General features: G+C 43.8%; 1 protein-coding gene across 2 annotated transcripts; it reads left to right on the forward strand.

Annotated features, from left to right (window-relative positions):
* On the forward strand, nucleotides 1-17,594 carry ARL6IP4 (ARF like GTPase 6 interacting protein 4). Of its 2 annotated transcripts, none has more exons than XM_085880220.1 (6): nucleotides 1-164; nucleotides 10,312-10,543; nucleotides 14,081-14,298; nucleotides 14,443-14,542; nucleotides 17,074-17,143; nucleotides 17,381-17,594. In XM_085880220.1, the coding sequence occupies exons 2-6, from the start codon at nucleotides 10,314-10,316 to the stop codon at nucleotides 17,432-17,434; spliced, it is 672 nt and encodes a 223-aa protein (XP_085736346.1). In that variant the 5' UTR covers nucleotides 1-164; nucleotides 10,312-10,313; the 3' UTR covers nucleotides 17,435-17,594. The 2 variants fall into 2 exon arrangements, with proteins under 2 accessions (XP_085736346.1, XP_085736347.1); XM_085880221.1 differs by lacking the exon at nucleotides 1-164 and adding an exon at nucleotides 10,122-10,145.

Raw genomic sequence — 17,594 nt, forward strand, 5'->3', positions numbered from 1 at the left:
TGAAGAAGAAGATGTAGAAGAGGGGGAGGAGGAGGAGGATGAAAAGAAGAAGAAGAAGAAGAAGAAGTGAAACGTCACAGTTCCGATCTGTTTTAATATGTGAAACAGGAATTAAAGTTTTTACATTATTTTGTGTTGTGTGGAGTGAAGTGAACAGCACAGAGGTGAGAATGTATAAAGGGTGTTTTAAAAAAATAATAAGCCAATAAGGATGTAAGTTATTGTAAGATAATCTGTGTTATCAGAACAACAAGGATTGGTTTCGCGAGTTGTGAGAGTAAGAATGTTGGTGTTGACAGGTGGACTAGCGCCTCCAGGCCTTGTTTTTATCCACGGCCAAGTGCAAAGGTTCAGGCTCCGATCGACACGTGATGATGAAATCGTTTCACGTCTTGTTCGAACCATTTGATATTTCATGGAAGCACTGAATGGACTTTGTGGGGCGATGGGATCACAGAGTGTGGCGGACAACAGGTCTTCACATGATTTGAGCTCCATTACGCGCAATGAGCCTCACGTGGGAATCTCGGCATGTGAGACCGTCTGTGTTCGCCTTTTATAGGGCACGATCCTGGGGTTTATCCCCTATAGTCAATACAGTTAAACCCCGGTCCCTATCAAAACAGAGAAGTGACTCCGGTCCCCATCATAACAGAGAAGTGATCCCGGTCCCCATCATAACAGAGAAGTGATCCCGGTCCCTATCATAACGGAGAAGTGATCCCGGTCCCCATCATAACAGAGAAGTGACCCCGGTCCCCATCATAACAGAGAAGTGATCCCGGTCCCCATCATAACAGAGAAGTGATCCCGGTCCCCATCATAACAGAGAAGTGACCCCGGTCCCTATCATAACAGAGAAGTGATCCCGGTCCCCATCATAACAGAGAAGTGAGCCCGGTCCCCATCATAACAGAGAAGTGACCCCGGTCCCTATCATAACAGAGAAGTGACCCCGGTCCCTATCATAACAGAGAAGTGACCCCGGTCCCTATCATAACAGAGAAGTGACCCCGGTCCCTATCAAAACAGAAAAGTGATCCCGGTCGCTATCATAACAAAGAAGTGACTCCGGTCCCTATTGTGGTGTCCGAGACGCAGCGGAACATGGAGAGCGAGAGCATAGCAGTAACTTCGCTTTATTGCCCTTCCGGAAGTACATCACCGCCACCCCTAGCGGCCGAGTCATGATACACGAAAACCCAATCACGTGATACAGCACACCTATCATAACAGAGAAGTGACTCCGGTCCCCATCATAACAGAGAAGTGATCCCGGTCCCTATCATAACAGAGAAGTGACTCCGGTCCCCATCATAACAGAGAAGTGATCCCGGTCCCTATCATAACAGAGAAGTGACTCCGGTCCCCATCATAACAGAGAAGTGATCCCGGTCCCCATCATAACAGAGAAGTGACCCCAGTCCCTATCATAACGGAAAAGTGACCCCGGTCTCTATCATAACAGAGAAGTGACCCCGGTCCCCATCATAACGGAGAAGTGATCCCGGTCCCCATCATAACAGAGAAGTGAGCCCGGTCCCCATCATAACGGAGAAGTGACCCCGGTCCCTATCATAACGGAGAAGTGACCCCGGTCCCTATCATAACGGAGAAGTGACCCCGGTCCCTAACATAACAGAGAAGTGATCCCGGTCCCTATCAAAACAGAAAAGTGATCCCGGTCGCTATCATAACAAAGAAGTGACTCCGGTCCCTATTGTGGTGTCCGAGACGCAGCGGAACATGGAGAGCGAGAGCATAGCAGTAACTTCGCTTTATTGCCCTTCCGGAAGTACATCACCGCCACCCCTAGCGGCCGAGTCATGATACACGAAAACCCAATCACGTGATACAGCACACCTATCATAACAGAGAAGTGACTCCGGTCCCCATCATAACAGAGAAGTGATCCCGGTCCCTATCATAACAGAGAAGTGACTCCGGTCCCCATCATAACAGAGAAGTGATCCCGGTCCCCATCATAACAGAGAAGTGACCCCAGTCCCTATCATAACGGAAAAGTGACCCCGGTCTCTATCATAACAGAGAAGTGACCCCGGTCCCCATCATAACGGAGAAGTGATCCCGGTCCCCATCATAACAGAGAAGTGAGCCCGGTCCCCATCATAACGGAGAAGTGACCCCGGTCCCTATCATAACGGAGAAGTGACCCCGGTCCCTATCATAACGGAGAAGTGACCCCGGTCCCTATCATAACAGAGAAGTGACCCTGGTCCCAATCATAACGGAGAAGTGATCCCGGTCCCCATAACAGAGAAGTGACCCTGGTCCCAATCATAACGGAGAAGTGATCCCGGTCCCCATCGTAACAAAGAAGTGACCCCGGTCCCTATCATAACAGAGAAGTGAGCCCGGTCCCCATCATAACAGAGAAGTGACCCCAGTCCCTATCATAACGCACAAGTGATCCCGGTCCCCATCATAACGTAGAAGTGACCCTGGTCCCTATCATAAGAGAGAAGTGACTCCGGTCCCTATCATAACAGAGAAGTGAGCCCGGTCCCCATCATGACGGAGAAGTGACCCCGGTCCCTATCATAACAGAGAAGTGACCCCGGTCCCTATCATAACAGAGAAGTGACCCCGGTCCCTATCATAACGGAGAAGTGACTCCGGTCCCTATCATAACAGAGAAGTGACCCCGGTCCCTATCATAACGGAGAAGTGACTCCGGTCCCTATCATAACAGAGAAGTGACTCCGGTCCCCATCATAACGAAGAAGTGACCCCGGTCCCTATCATAACAGAGAAGTGACCCCGGTCCCTATCATAACAGAGAAGTGACTCCGGTCCCTATCATAACAGAGAAGTGACCCCGGTCCCCATCATAACGAAGAAGTGACCCCGGTCCCCATCATAACGAAGAAGTGACCCCGGTCCCTAACATAACAGAGAAGTGATCCCGGTCCCTATCAAAACAGAAAAGTGATCCCGGTCGCTATCATAACAAAGAAGTGACTCCGGTCCCTATTGTGGTGTCCGAGGCGCAGCGGAACATGGAGAGCGAGAGCATAGCAGTAACTTCGCTTTATTGCCCTTCCGGAAGTACATCACCGCCACCCCTAGCGGCCGAGTCATGATACACGAAAACCCAATCACGTGATACAGCACACCTATCATAACAGAGAAGTGACTCCGGTCCCCATCATAACAGAGAAGTGATCCCGGTCCCCATCATAACGAAGAAGTGACCCCGGTCCCTAACATAACAGAGAAGTGATCCCGGTCCCTATCAAAACAGAAAAGTGATCCCGGTCGCTATCATAACAAAGAAGTGACTCCGGTCCCTATTGTGGTGTCCGAGGCGCAGCGGAACATGGAGAGCGAGAGCATAGCAGTAACTTCGCTTTATTGCCCTTCCGGAAGTACATCACCGCCACCCCTAGCGGCCGAGTCATGATACACGAAAACCCAATCACGTGATACAGCACACCTATCATAACAGAGAAGTGACTCCGGTCCCCATCATAACAGAGAAGTGATCCCGGTCCCCATCATAACGAAGAAGTGACCCCGGTCCCTAACATAACAGAGAAGTGATCCCGGTCCCTATCAAAACAGAAAAGTGATCCCGGTCGCTATCATAACAAAGAAGTGACTCCGGTCCCTATTGTGGTGTCCGAGGCGCAGCGGAACATGGAGAGCGAGAGCATAGCAGTAACTTCGCTTTATTGCCCTTCCGGAAGTACATCACCGCCACCCCTAGCGGCCGAGTCATGATACACGAAAACCCAATCACGTGATACAGCACACCTATCATAATAGAGAAGTGAGCCCGGTCCCGATCATAACGGAGAAGTGATCCCAGTCCCCATCATAACAGAGAAGTGACCCCGGTCCCTATCACAACAGAGAAGTGACCCCGGTCCCCATCATAACGGAGAAGTGATCCCGGTCCCCCTCATAACAGAGAAGTGAGACCGATCCCCATCCTAACGGAGAAGTGACCCCGGTCCCTATCATAACGGAGAAGTGATCCCGGTCCCCATCATAACAGAGAAGTGACCCCGGTCCCTATCAAAACAGAAAAGTGATCCTGGTCCCTATCAGAACAAAGAAGTGACTCCGGTCCCTATCATAACAGACAAGTGGGCTCGGTCCCCATCATAAATGATGGTTTAAAAGAACCAGGCCAGCACAAGGGGGGTTTATACTCAAACCCCACTACAAATACATGGATACAGTTTCTTGAAAGGAACACATTTAATGAAAATAAACGAGTATTCACAAAGAACAATAATTCAATAGGTCATGATAATAATGAACTAAATATATCCTGAAGTCGAGGCGCCTCCCCACACAGACTTAAATACAGACAAAGGGGAAAACAAAATACAAAGAAAACCCTTCCTTTCAGCTATTCTTGTAGTTAGCTTGGCCCAGAGCTAGTCTTTGTGGAACTTGGAATCGAGGAGCTTCCACCAGCATGTGCATATGCGTACAAAATGGCGCTTCTCTCGTAGCAGGACAATCGCACGACGGGTAATCCGCGAGCAGCACTCCATACCAAAGCTAAGAGACCCAATGCAACGGCTTCGTGCACCGATCATCTTCACCGACCCAACCAAGAGCCAAAGGCCAGCATCTTGCTTCACCACGCAAGCCAAATCGCCTCATCACAAATACAAGGGTCACGTCATCCTCCTCGGCGTGCGCTCACCTTCCACTCTCGCCTCCAAAATCTGCAACCCCCTTCCTCTTTGATAAGGGCTCTCCAAGATGCACTAGCCGACATAGTCTGATGCCTCTCAAAGTGGCAGCCTAACCTTCCTCACGATCATGCCTATTTATCCTCCGCCTCTGGGGCATGGTCTGCTCCCACGGAAACCCGGGAAGGTGGGGCTTCTGCCTGCTCGGCTAGCTTCTGACGTCGCCCATCAATCATACCTTGGGGGCGTGACTTTGCCTGTTGCCACCATTTGAGGGGGGGGGCTTCTGCCTGCTTGGCATGTTTGCTTGTTTTAGGGACTTGTTCCCCACCTTTATTGCTGATCTTGACATATAAGAACATCGGGAAAAATCACGGAGGGGCGATTACATCCTGGGGAAGCTTATTCTTACTTCCTCGATAATTAACACGACACCACCCCTTGTGTGGTGTCACATAACACTAAAGCTCACAGGTTCCCTACTTCGTTACATCGAGATGCCTCATACACGTCCACGGACCAAGCAACTCTGCACAATGCTATATTCCCGATTAAAATCCTCCATCTACCCCCACAACCATAACAATATTTTTTCATTTTACAGATTTAACTTCTTTTTTACTTCTTCACATAATCCCTTCCCTTTGACCCCAAGAATATGTAAACCTTTCCCTCCCACACCTAGCTTTACCCCACCCCCCCCGACCTTTAATCTTCCCTTTTCTCATCCCCTTCACCTCCAACTCCCCCCAACTAATCTTTGATCGGCCACTTTCTCCTTCATCTGCTGCTCAACACTATAATCTTTCATTTTGCTCTTCGGAAGGACGAACGCTCAAATCGCCTGTCTGCCACACCTCCTGCCCAGTAGACGTATTCCTCTTTACTCTTCATTGATAAAATCCATTACTTAGCTCAACTCTGAATTTAAAAAAATCTATCATTTATCTTAACTATTAATTGATAAAATCCATTACGAAGCTCAACTCTGAATTGAGAAAATCATTAATTAGTTTAACTATTCATTAATAAAATCCATCATTTTGCTTAACTATTCATTTATAAAATCGATTATTTAACTTAACTCTTGATTTATAAAATTCATTATTTAATTTCACTCTTTATTGATAAAATCCATTACGAAGCTCAACTCGGAATTGATAAAATCCAGTATTTAACTTAATTCTTCATTGATAAAATCCAGTATTTAACTTAATTCTTCATTGATAAAATCCAGTATTTAACTTAACTCTTCATTGATAAAATCCATTATTTCGCTTAACTCTTCATTGATAAATCCATTATTTAGCTTAACTCTTCATTGATAAAATCCATTATTTAGCTTAAATCTTCATTAATAAAATCCATTATTTAGCTTAACTCTTCATTGATAAAATCCATTATTTAGCTTAACTATTAATTGATGAAATCCATTATTTAGCTTACCTCTTCATTGATGAAATCCATTATTTAGCTTACCTCTTCATTGATAAATGCATTATTTAACTGAACTCTTAATTGATAAAATCTATTATTTGGTTTAACTCTTCATTTATAAATCCATTATTTCGCTTACCTCTTCATTGATAAAATCCATAAATTAACTTAACTCTTACTTGATGAAACTATTATTTAACTTCACTCTTCATTGATAAATTCTATTCTTTAGCTTACCTCTTAATTGATGAATCCATTATTTAGCTTAACTCTTCATTGATAGGATCTATTAATTAGCTTAACTCTTCATTGATAAAATGTATTATTTAAATTCACTTTTCATTGATTAATTCAATTCTTTTACTTAACTCTTAATTGATAAAATCATTTATTAACTTAAATCTTATTTGATAAAATTCATTATTTAGCTGAACTCTTAATTGATAAAATCCATTATTTAACTTGTCTGCTGATGTGCACTGACATTGCAAATCTATCTCTGCTTGTGATGTTATTTACATTCCCAGCATAAACTTTATATACTGCTGCTGACAACAACTTTTGTTCCCATTCTCACACATATTTTTGCATCTTCATCTTGTACTCATTTATTATTAATTTTCTAACCTTCTGACTCTATTCCACATCCTTAATACCGGCATGAGAAAATTCTGCCAATTCGCGGAATTTCGCAAATTTATTCACCCAGGAACGTTCCTGAGTTGAGCACAAATCCGTTGAGAAAAAATAGGGGGTATGGGGGGGGGGGGTTAAGTCAATTGTTGGGAGTGATTTCACGCCGCCGACGATCTTTATAAAAAAAAGTATTCCGAGGTCCCTAATACAGATTCCCGGCACTCTGCACTGACGTCATTGCCAGATTCATTAACATAACATTCGGACCACCTCACCGCATTACTCCTGAAACTGTCACAGCAGCATTAATCAAGCTAGCCGAGAGGCATGGTGTTCCGAGTGTGCAAGGCCAAGGTTGCTTCTAAAACATGGCCACATTCAGTCGCTGCAGGCTGTCCCGGAATTGTGATGCTTGTTTGGCTGCACTAATTGACAAGACTTGCAAGAATTCCTGGAAGTGGGAATGGCTGGAGCGTATGTCATGCGGTACGGTGGCTTGTGGGGCTTTCATTCAAAAGATAGCCCAGCCAGGAAAGGCTGTATGCACATGGTGCTCAAAGGAGATTGTTTATGGAGGACGTGGGTACAAGTCATTGGAATCCCATGCGCAGAGCAAGAAGCATCGTGATATTCAGAGAATCCAGGCATCCAATTACAGTCTTCCTGATAAATATAGCCTTGGGCTTTATACATGTACAGTTATCAGTATACATGTATACAGTAGACATCTATGTTGTCAATGTAGTGTAGTGTGGTGTGGTGCACTTTCACGACAGTAATAAATTATGTTAATTGGCAAGCAAGCCACAACTCAGAATTGGGTCAATCTTGTTTACCACCAATAGCACCTGGCATTGATACAGTCTGAGGCTGAGTGTAATCACTGTACTGGTCACTGTATTCACTTTCTGAAGCACGTATTATAAATGGTGATTGGCTTTTCTTTTTTTACTCTGCATTGGCTTTGGATTTTGCTTTTTCTCCAGGTGTTTCCTCACCTTCTGCTACCTCTTGCACTGCTGCTTCTACTGCCCCCATCCCCTGTACACTGATGCCTGCTGTACCAATAGGTGACAGGGTATCCAATGCTCAAGCCATGGTCCTTGCCTTCCTCGCACAGCATTCTCTCCCATTCAGCCTTGCCCCTGAACTGATAAGCCTGGCCAAAGCACTCAACCTGGATGCAAAGGCCCTTGGTCAGCTCACAATGGACAGGACATCTGCTTCCTACAAGCTTAGGTTTGGACTAGGACATACCGTACATCACCAGTTGATATCAGCACTGCAGAGGGAATACTTCTCTCTGAACATTGATGAGTCAACAAGCACAAACCATTAGAGGGTCTTGTGTGTCCTGGCCAGTTACTACAGCCCACTGCATAAGCAGGTCATAGTGCAGCATCTAGAGTCCCTTGTTGTGATCAAAGTGGACAGTGCCTCGTTGCACCAGCAACTGGTTGACTTGTTGAAGAAGTATGAGCTACCGTGGAAGAACTGCATATCCATCCTCATGGACTCCTGCTCAGTCATGCGGGGATCCAAGTCAGGAGTCGAAGTTCGCATCAGGGAAAACAATGCCCCACACATGTTGGACATAGATGGGGACTCCTGTCACCATGCTCACAATGCGTCCAAGAAGCTGAGCAACCCATTCGACAACTTCGCAGATCGCATGCTCTCTGACATCTACAATGACTTCAAGTGGTCACCTGACTTAAAGCAGTTCTTGAAGGAAATCTGTGGGCTGATTGGTGTCAGGTATACCATGCCAGAGCCATGATGTTCTGAAGAAAAAGAATATGACCAAAGATGGCAAGGCACGAAAGGAGCGTATACTGCAGTGAGTCTTCCACAAGAAGAAATTGATGAGACTGATATTGATGTTCTATACATCAGTGTTCCTGCTGCTGAAGAAGTAGATGAAGTTTACTGAAGAAGTAGACATCCTCCTGTTTGAGATGAAGGCCCCACTGATCCACAAGCTCAATGACCAGCAGGTGGACCTTGTCCGAGAGTTCATGGCCTGCTTTGTCAAACCTGAGAAGCTGCCATCCTCAGGCAAGAGACTTCAGACCCTCGACCTGGATGAGAAAGCCAACCTGCTACAAGTGAAGAAGATGTTTCTTGGAGTTGGTGTGTCTGAGATTGTCAACACTGCCCGTAGTGGAGATGGAGAAGTGCATGACTTCTTGCAGAGTGTGGAGAAGGCCTATGTGACATGTGGAAAGTACCTCCAGAAGAAAATGCCCTGCATAATGCTGTCCTCAGAAGTGCCTCAGCAATTGATCCACTCAGCAGAGGGCACACTGTCAGCCAGGAGCAGCTCCTGAAGTTGCCATGCCTGGTGACAAATGTCCTTGCACCAGAGGAATGTGATGCCTTTGAACTGGAGGTTCGGAGTTTCCAGATCGACTGTAGCCTGCCACCAGCTCAGGAAGATGAGTCTGCTCGCATCGACGACTGGTGGACCAAGGTCTTTGAAGGTGGAAAGTACCCCCTTCTCTCAAGAATGGTGAAGGCTCTGCTGTCCTGCTTCCATGGGCCACAAGTTGAGAGTGCCTTCAATCTCATGGGAGATGTCTTGGATGTCAGATCACATCGACTAAACATGGAGACCTACAGCGCAGTGATGGGTGTCAAGTACAATCTTCGATCATCAGGAAAAACTGCAGTGGAGTACTACAGTAGGACTGACAAACTGCACAGTCCCATAGACCTAGACCTGTGCAAGAACATGAGGGGAGCCTACAAAACCTACAAGGCAAAACTGGCAGACAGGAGGGACAAAGAAGAAGAAGAAAGAAGGCGAGAAGTGGGTGCAGCTGCTCTCAGTAAGTTGACCAAGCGCAAGACCAAAGAACTGACTGAGAAGGCTGCAAAGAAGGCAAAACTTTCTCACCAACGTGCAAGCAAGAAAAAGCACAACCTGAACCAAAAGACAAAGAAATGAACAATGTTCAGTGGTTAGGCGCCTGTCGACATTATCGACTCAAGAACTCAACAACTCGTGGATGCAACAGTGTTACCAATTGTGAACTTATTATGCAAACTTTTAGTGCAACTTGTTATCAATTATTGTCAACTTATTATGCAAACTTATTATGCAACTTGTTATCAATTATTGTCAACTTATTATGCAAACTTATTTTGCAACTTGGTATCAATTATTGTCAACTTTGTTTAATTTGCTATAAAGACAATGAAAGAATATTATCCTCCAGATTGATTCATGATTTGTACAATGAATTTTGACAACAATTTACATTACAACATTGATTAATAATTTGCAAGAAGAATTTCATGTCTTCACTGATTGTCTTCAGTGCTTTTACCCTGTTAACAAGGACAACACTATACACAATCCTCTTAAAAGGGACCAGGAAATGCAGTAGAATGCAGGTGAGAACACCTGGAACCTTTAGCGTTCGGGGGCCTTGGCGGCCCCCAAACCCCGGCCTAAATTTTTTTTCCACCTCGGCCTTCGGCCTCGGCCCATCGTTTTTTTTTCAGCTAATTTTTTTTAGACTCACTCTCATGCCTGTTAATATGTTTTCTGTCTTCATAGTGATGGCATCACTTACATTGCCTGGTGAGAAAGAATCAAAAGTCAGAGAAGAGGGGAAAGAAAGAAGGAGGGACAATGAGCATGTACACGGCAGAAGAAAAGAGAAAGCGAAAGGAGATGGTGCTGAAAATGTGGCACAGAGAAAGCAACCCAAAAGGAAAAGAAAACGGGAATCCCGTTCATCATCGACAGGCTCATCGAGTTCTTCATCTTCTCACCAACGAAAACATGAGTCAGTTTTTTTTGTTTGTGGATAAGTTTTACGTTACCGTAGATATCGATATCGGTTTACGTTTATAAAAAGTCTATTTTGAAAGAGAAGTGGCAGCATATCCATGCTTGAGTGGCTTGGACGGAATCAAAACCGCTGCTCAGAGATGAGGATGTTTGAGAAATAAAAAGGGTATTTGAGATCAGGCTTGTCGTACACAGAATGCATGAGGGTATGATGGATGGTGAAAGGAACACACTAAATAGGATTCAAATCTGGGATCCCGAAATCATGAGCTTTGTGCTCTGATGAGAATATGAAAACTCAATCAGAAAGAAAACACTAAATTACATGATTAATGACTCCAAATCTGTAATCCTGGCATCATGAGCTTTGTGCTCAGATGAGAATGTCAGAACTGGCCAATCTTCTCACTCATGGTGAAACATATGCCTGGTGTTGGCTTAATGGTGAGGGTGATGGGCTTGGTATCCGAGGATCCTGAGTTCAAATCCCACTCGCCTGTTGAATTAATACCAGGTGGGGTTGACTCTGCCTGTGTCATCCTTCCGAGGTTGGCAAAATGAGTGCCAGTTTGCTGGTCTACTGTGTCGAAGTGGCGACCCATCCAGGATTGTGCCCAATAGCCAAGGAAACTGTTAAAGCCGCACCAACGCTCTGCACAGAGTATGGTCCCAATGGATGGATGGTGAAAAATTGTCATTGTTTAAAATGGGTTCCAATTGATAGATTGAGCTTGGCACGAGGATATACATCACAAAATCTTTCTGGAGGCAACGCACTTTAAAATTGGGAAGTTACACTTGCCTCAAATTGAAGAAAACGAGGCATTTTGATTTGAACATTTAAATATATATATATATATATATATATATATATATATATATATATATATATATATATATATATATATATATATGTATATATATATATATGTGAGAAATACTGTATTAACATTTATGAGACAAAATATATGATTCCCACAACAGCCAGATGTTGCCAACAAAAGCATACTGTTTAAGAAAGAAGTAATGGAAACACAGAATGTTCTTCTAATTCTTCATTCAGATGCAGCAGAAGGCTGCGGGGTAGCATCATTGGTTGATGTCGTGGCTGTGCTGCTGATGCAATGCACTCTGCTGGTTAGAGGAGGAATGTGTAATTTGTTCATTTGGGAAATCAAAGCGATGATAACATTAGAGAGTGCTGCAACAACTGTTTAAATTGGTATTGCGATGATTGATCATAATCGATCATGACATCTCTAAATATAAAACGTAAATTAATATGTTTGTGCTCACAGTGGTTGAAGCCAATAGTGCTCAACAAACCAGAGTGTTTGTTAAAATGAACAACAGATAATATGTTTATTTAATGCAATTCTTCCATGACCTCTCACCACGAAAGGGAGGATGTCAAGAAAAATGCGATCCATTTTAATAAAAAATTATTCACTGGTGTGAAATTGTATTTACGATAGCAGGATGTGATAAATGTAAAGTCTATGCACAGTTGGCAAAAATAACTGTTTCAAGAAAATTTTTCTAACTTTAAGGAAATGTTTTCTTTCGAAGAAAGTTAAGTTTTCCATTGCACTTCTTTCTTATACTTTCTTCTTATACACTTCACACTTTTGTGCAAATGCTCAAAACCATTAATGACATTCGTATCACTCAATTTTTTTTTTCATATCGGTAAGCATCTTCAGCCAATAAATCTTTCCGGATCTTCCAAGAATCGGCAATAGTGTCAGCTGTGCTATCAGTGACAATCCCAAAGGAAACGAGACGTTGAGAGATGGGTCGAGAAACCAAAAACAATGAGATTGTTGGTGGTGCCCTCGGATGATGTTGCCGACAATGTTTCATAAGATTGTCACTTCAATACAAATTTAAACAATTGTTACAGCATTCTGTGCTCCGTTATCGATGCATTTCTTGCATTTTAGTTGGAGTTATTGATCGTGTAATTGTGTTTTCTTTCCTCTTTCTCATTTTGTGGTTTACCTTTTGGTTCATCAAAATGTTGTTACGGCCCGGGGTTCGAAGTTCACCATGAGGGGAAGTGCTCGAGTTCTTCCTCGACACCGGTCCTGAGGCAACCAGCTGCGGATAACTCTGCGGCTCGGCGGGTTGCAAATCAACCACGAATGTCGATTGGTACCGCCAATCCTGGCAGGGTGTCACCGCTTCGCATGTTACCCTTTCCGGTGGATTGACAGTATCAAGGAGGGCCCGTGTCCTCGATGCGTACTTGCTTTACCTTATTTGATGAGGTGCAGCCGAGTGGAGCTGCCAAGCATGCACCGGCTAACGTGTAGAGCAATTCAGTGGGGTATTACTTCCCGGCTAACACAACGGTGCAGACTATGCTAGACAAAATTGAGGAAAAGCCACTACGAATGATGTACATTTACAATGCAAGCAATTTATTATTAAAAGGGCAAGGGAAGGTATGTGTACAAGTAAGCAAAGGTTTTAATCCAGAAAATTGGTACAGCAGGGGAAAGGAAGGATGGGTGAGGTGCAGCAAAAGAAATGTCGTTATTTACAAAATAAAGACACAGCAGTGCCATCCGTTATAAAACTTACACAATCTTATGTACACTAACACGACCGGCAGCATCAGTAACACTCCCAAGGAAAATTAGATAGTTCAGAGAGAGGAGAGAAAGCTTGAGGTATTTGCGACCTGTTTTTACCAGGCGTAGTTGATGGACCTGCACAAACCCCGTCGCTAAGGAGGAGGAAAGCAGATGGTGCGTAGTCGGGGGAGGTGTGAAATGAGGATGCAGTGCGGTGCAAGTGATGGGTAGATGATGTTCAGAGAGGAAATCGCTAAAGATGTGGAACAGTGGACCCGGCAATCGCCAATGCTCTTTTATTGTGTCCACAGTAGACGAGTCGGAAATAAAGAAAAGAACATGTGAGAAGATAGGCTTAACGAAGTGTGAGGAGGTCTGTACGTGTGACTGCTAATGGTCTAATACTGTACTTGGTCTGGTGCCTAGCTCTTCTGCTCGTTCCACACTCCTCTGTGGACCCCGTTCCATTCCGTTGCTCTCCGCTCACTTTGTTCTGCTCTGCTCACTTCATCCGTTGTTTACCGCACCATGACCACAAGAAACAGAACCCACTGAATAACAAGAATGAACCGAGCCTCTCTCTGCAGAACACACGGCGCTTTTATGATCCCTTGATGGGGGGTGGAGATTTAGTAGTGGATCAGGAAGAGCTGTTGGTGTTTTCCAGTGCCCCCATTGGTGTATGGATGATTACCGCAGTGCTCGCTCCGCCCATGCACGGGTACAGCCACGAAGATGTCGTCATTATGCTCTGAGCTTCCACATGCGACAGAGCTCCGTAATTAACACGGCGGCAGGGTATTCAGTTGCCCTTTCTGGCCACGAAAATGTGCTGGACACCCATCACTGATTGTGATGGCTCGTGGTTTAGTTCAAGCGGTTAAACAACAAAAAAATTGTGTGAAATTATTTTGTGTTTTATTTGTTGTTGTTGTTGTTTTGTGCGTTTCCAGACATAAAAAGAAGAAGAAAGACAGAAGACTTAAGAAAAGGAAAAAGAAGGATGATGACAAAGAAAAAAAACGAATGAAAAAGAAGGAAAAGAGGGAGATGATGAGGGATGTAGAAAAGACTAAACCGATTACAGGAACTCAAGGGACTTCACTGCCTGACCTGGTGATGGAACGAGAAATGGAAGGACCATCCATCTCCGAGGCTACTTTAGTCGATGGTAAAGGAGGGATATGGGGTGGGGGGGGGTGACCATACGGAGGATAAGAAAAGTTTTTTTTGATGTTGAATTTTTTTTTAATGTTTATCAAACGGAATGAACAGAAACAAAGAATGGTGTTCGTTTTCTGTATGAATCTTTCAGTGTCTTCACGCCGGGGTGTCGGTCCTATTACCCAGGAGGAATGGCAAGCCCAGCAGAGTGTAATACGGAGGGTATTGGATCCAACCACTGGCAGAACAAGGTCCATTATTCTTTGTGCCCTTTGTGAATTTCTTGTGGATCTTTCAGGCTTTTACACACACACAAGATAGACCAACACGTCCTTGCATGTTTCAGGAGCAATACTGAAAATTTCCACGGAATTGAGTCCAATTTCAGGAGCAAAACCATTTGGCAATCATGGCAATTTACATTTGAATTTCTGTAGCTGAACTTATGAAATACAGTCATCAGGAGGTATTTGAGAGCAAATTTACCTGAGAAAGAGAAATCCCACCATGTGACCATTGCCACATGCTTGAGTGAGTTTGCGCCGTACGTTTTTTGTTTTTCAATACAACGATTGCATGCAAGCAGTCAGGCTAGCTTGTAGAGGTGTGCGCACTCGCCACTGAGCTGTTGAGCGTGGGTTCGATTCCCGACCCACCTATAAACTGTTATGATGGTGTTTCGCATGCAGGGTGATACTCGTCAGTGTGTGTGTGTGTGTGTGTGTGTGTGTGTGTGTGTGTGTGTGTGTGTGTGTGTGTGTGTGTGTGTGTGTGTGTGTGTTATCCGTAGGATGGATGTTAAGCTGGATGACCTGCCAGGAGTGATTGTTGCTGGAATAATAAAACCCCACGGTGTCTCACCAAGAGGAGGCGAGTTATTGCCGGCACCCTGAAGAAATTCCAACTTCCTGCCACTTTCGATTGCGTTTCCTGCGACGGCTCGTTTATAGCTTTGAAACGTTTCTGGACTTGTCACGAATGACCCGTAGCTCTGGCTGGAGTACGTGCCTCTGCGATTATTACTCCACGCATGCAAAGCAAAAATCTGGGTTAAGCAATTGGTTCATGTCCGTCCGTCTGTCAACAAACTTCAGTTTATGATCGAGGAACATCTTATCTTCAATGGAATGTTGTATTTTGAACACTGATTGGAACATGAATTGGAAGACAAGTTTGCCATTTAACAATACTCTACTTTAGCTTTCAATTAGTCCTGATCGCACATGCGCAGATTGGAGCGAGATAAACTTTTAAGCGGTGTAGCCGCTTCACTGTTTAGTATGCCTTTCCTTCCGTGCGTCAATTTTTTTTTTAAGTGATGCAGGCGCTGAATTGATATAAGGGGAGCTCTAGCAACAGGAAACCTGTTGTTTTTAAGGACGTCATAAAGGGCATGAATAACTTACGTGACATGTTAGATAGGGTGATGTAATCGACACTGCGTCAACAGCGGTTAACCGGCAGTAAATTCGGGAATTCATTTATTTATTAAAATGACTTTTTCCAATCTTTTTTAAAATTGAATTTGAATTATACATGTACTTGAACACCATAGAACACAAATGACCTTGTCACTTCCAAAACCCTTCCGTTTAACAGCACTTGGACATTATAAATCGGGTGGTGTATAAGGGTGATGCATAAAACTGCTTTAATAGTGCTAAACTTCCGTAATATTTTTTTAAAAAGATCTTTAAAATCATTGTTTTAATTAAAATTGAAGTGTACACTTAAGCACTGCGCGGGGTAACGTGTTCTATGAACTCTAGTTGATAATGCAGCTTCGTGGTAGTGTACGAGCCACCTCCTTTGGGTTTGTTTCCCGGCCTGATGATAAACCATCGTCCCCGTGTTTTGCAGACATGGTGTTGCATCAATGAGCACGCCATCCTTCGGATAGACTTCAAGCCGGGTGTCCTGTCCGCTCGCGTTAACTTGTGAAAGTTAAAGATCCCATGTTGTGTTTTGCAGGAGTAAGCCTTTGTGTGCTGGCACTCTGATAAAATTCCACGTTCCAAAGATATCACTGGAAAGGCCATGGCAAACTACCTCATTGTTTTTTTTTGCCGATGGACTGTTTCGGAAGCACTGATGCTCTGGAGAGAGAATGGACATTGGATTGGAATTAAGACGTTCATTTGAAATGCAAGGTTCACAAAAGTTGATGAGATATCGTCATTTCAATTGTTTTTAAAAATAACTCTCAAAAGAGGAAACAAACGGGATCATTGCTTAAAACAAGCTGTAACATTGCATTTCTCCTCAACCATTTATCGACAAAGTGACTTGTAAACTAACCTGAGACCAAATCCAGAAAATCTCTATCTCCTCTACCCTTTCCCTGTTCCTCAACACAATGTATCCATGGCATATTATAATCCCTTATCATGAATACTCTTCCCTCATGAACTCTTCTTTCCTTCTCTTCATTCACACCGCAACTTCCTATCCTTACAATCTCTAATCTCCATCCACACAGAATCCTCTACATTCCTTCCCTCCTTAATATCACCCCTTTCTCTCGATACAGTATTGTCTCGATACAAATCAGATTTAGCTGTGGACAATGTTTACAACTGCAAAAGGGTGTCCCATGACCTTGGAACAATCCTGTAAGTTGTACAATTGCCTCCGTCTTTTCAGTTCTAACCCCGACTTCTCTCCTCTCCTTCCAATCCACAATGTATGAAAAATAAAATTGCCATTAGTTTTATCTCATTCTTACCATCTCACTCTCCCCACATTGAGCTCTCCCATTTCATTGTTCCCCCTTCCTTTGTAGGTTGATCAAAGGAGATGGCGAGGTTTTGGAGGAGATAGTGAGTAGAGACAAACAGCGATCCCTAAACAAGGTTTGGATTGCTTTGTTCCCTTCCTCCTCTGAAACTTTCTCCAAACTTTTCTTGAATCACTCTCCATCTGATTTAAAATGCCAATTTATAATCAGAATATATTTTGGCTCAAATTAAGAGGCAAACAAAATAAATGTCAGCTTGTTATCAGGTCAGTATTTGTTGTTTTTATTGTTACTCAACTTTTTATGTGGTACATGTATGAAAATGTCCTTTTGATGTGCTTTTCCTTTGCAGGAAGCAACACGGGCTGATGGAAATGCTTTTGAAGGTCACGTTGGCCTACATTGACACAAACCTCCATGTATTGTCCACTCTCTATTTCTTTCCACATGTCTGTCAGGATAACAAAATAACTCTGCACCAACAAATCCGTGTGAAATGAATGGATGAATGATTTATACATCGTTTTCATGATTGATTAAAAGACCCATGAGCTTCTCCCCTCCCA

This window comes from Eptatretus burgeri, chromosome 4 (genome assembly GCF_056783735.1).
Source record: "Eptatretus burgeri isolate ZD-2024b chromosome 4, Ebu_testis_v1, whole genome shotgun sequence".
NCBI classification, from domain to species: Eukaryota; Metazoa; Chordata; class Myxini; order Myxiniformes; family Myxinidae; genus Eptatretus; species Eptatretus burgeri.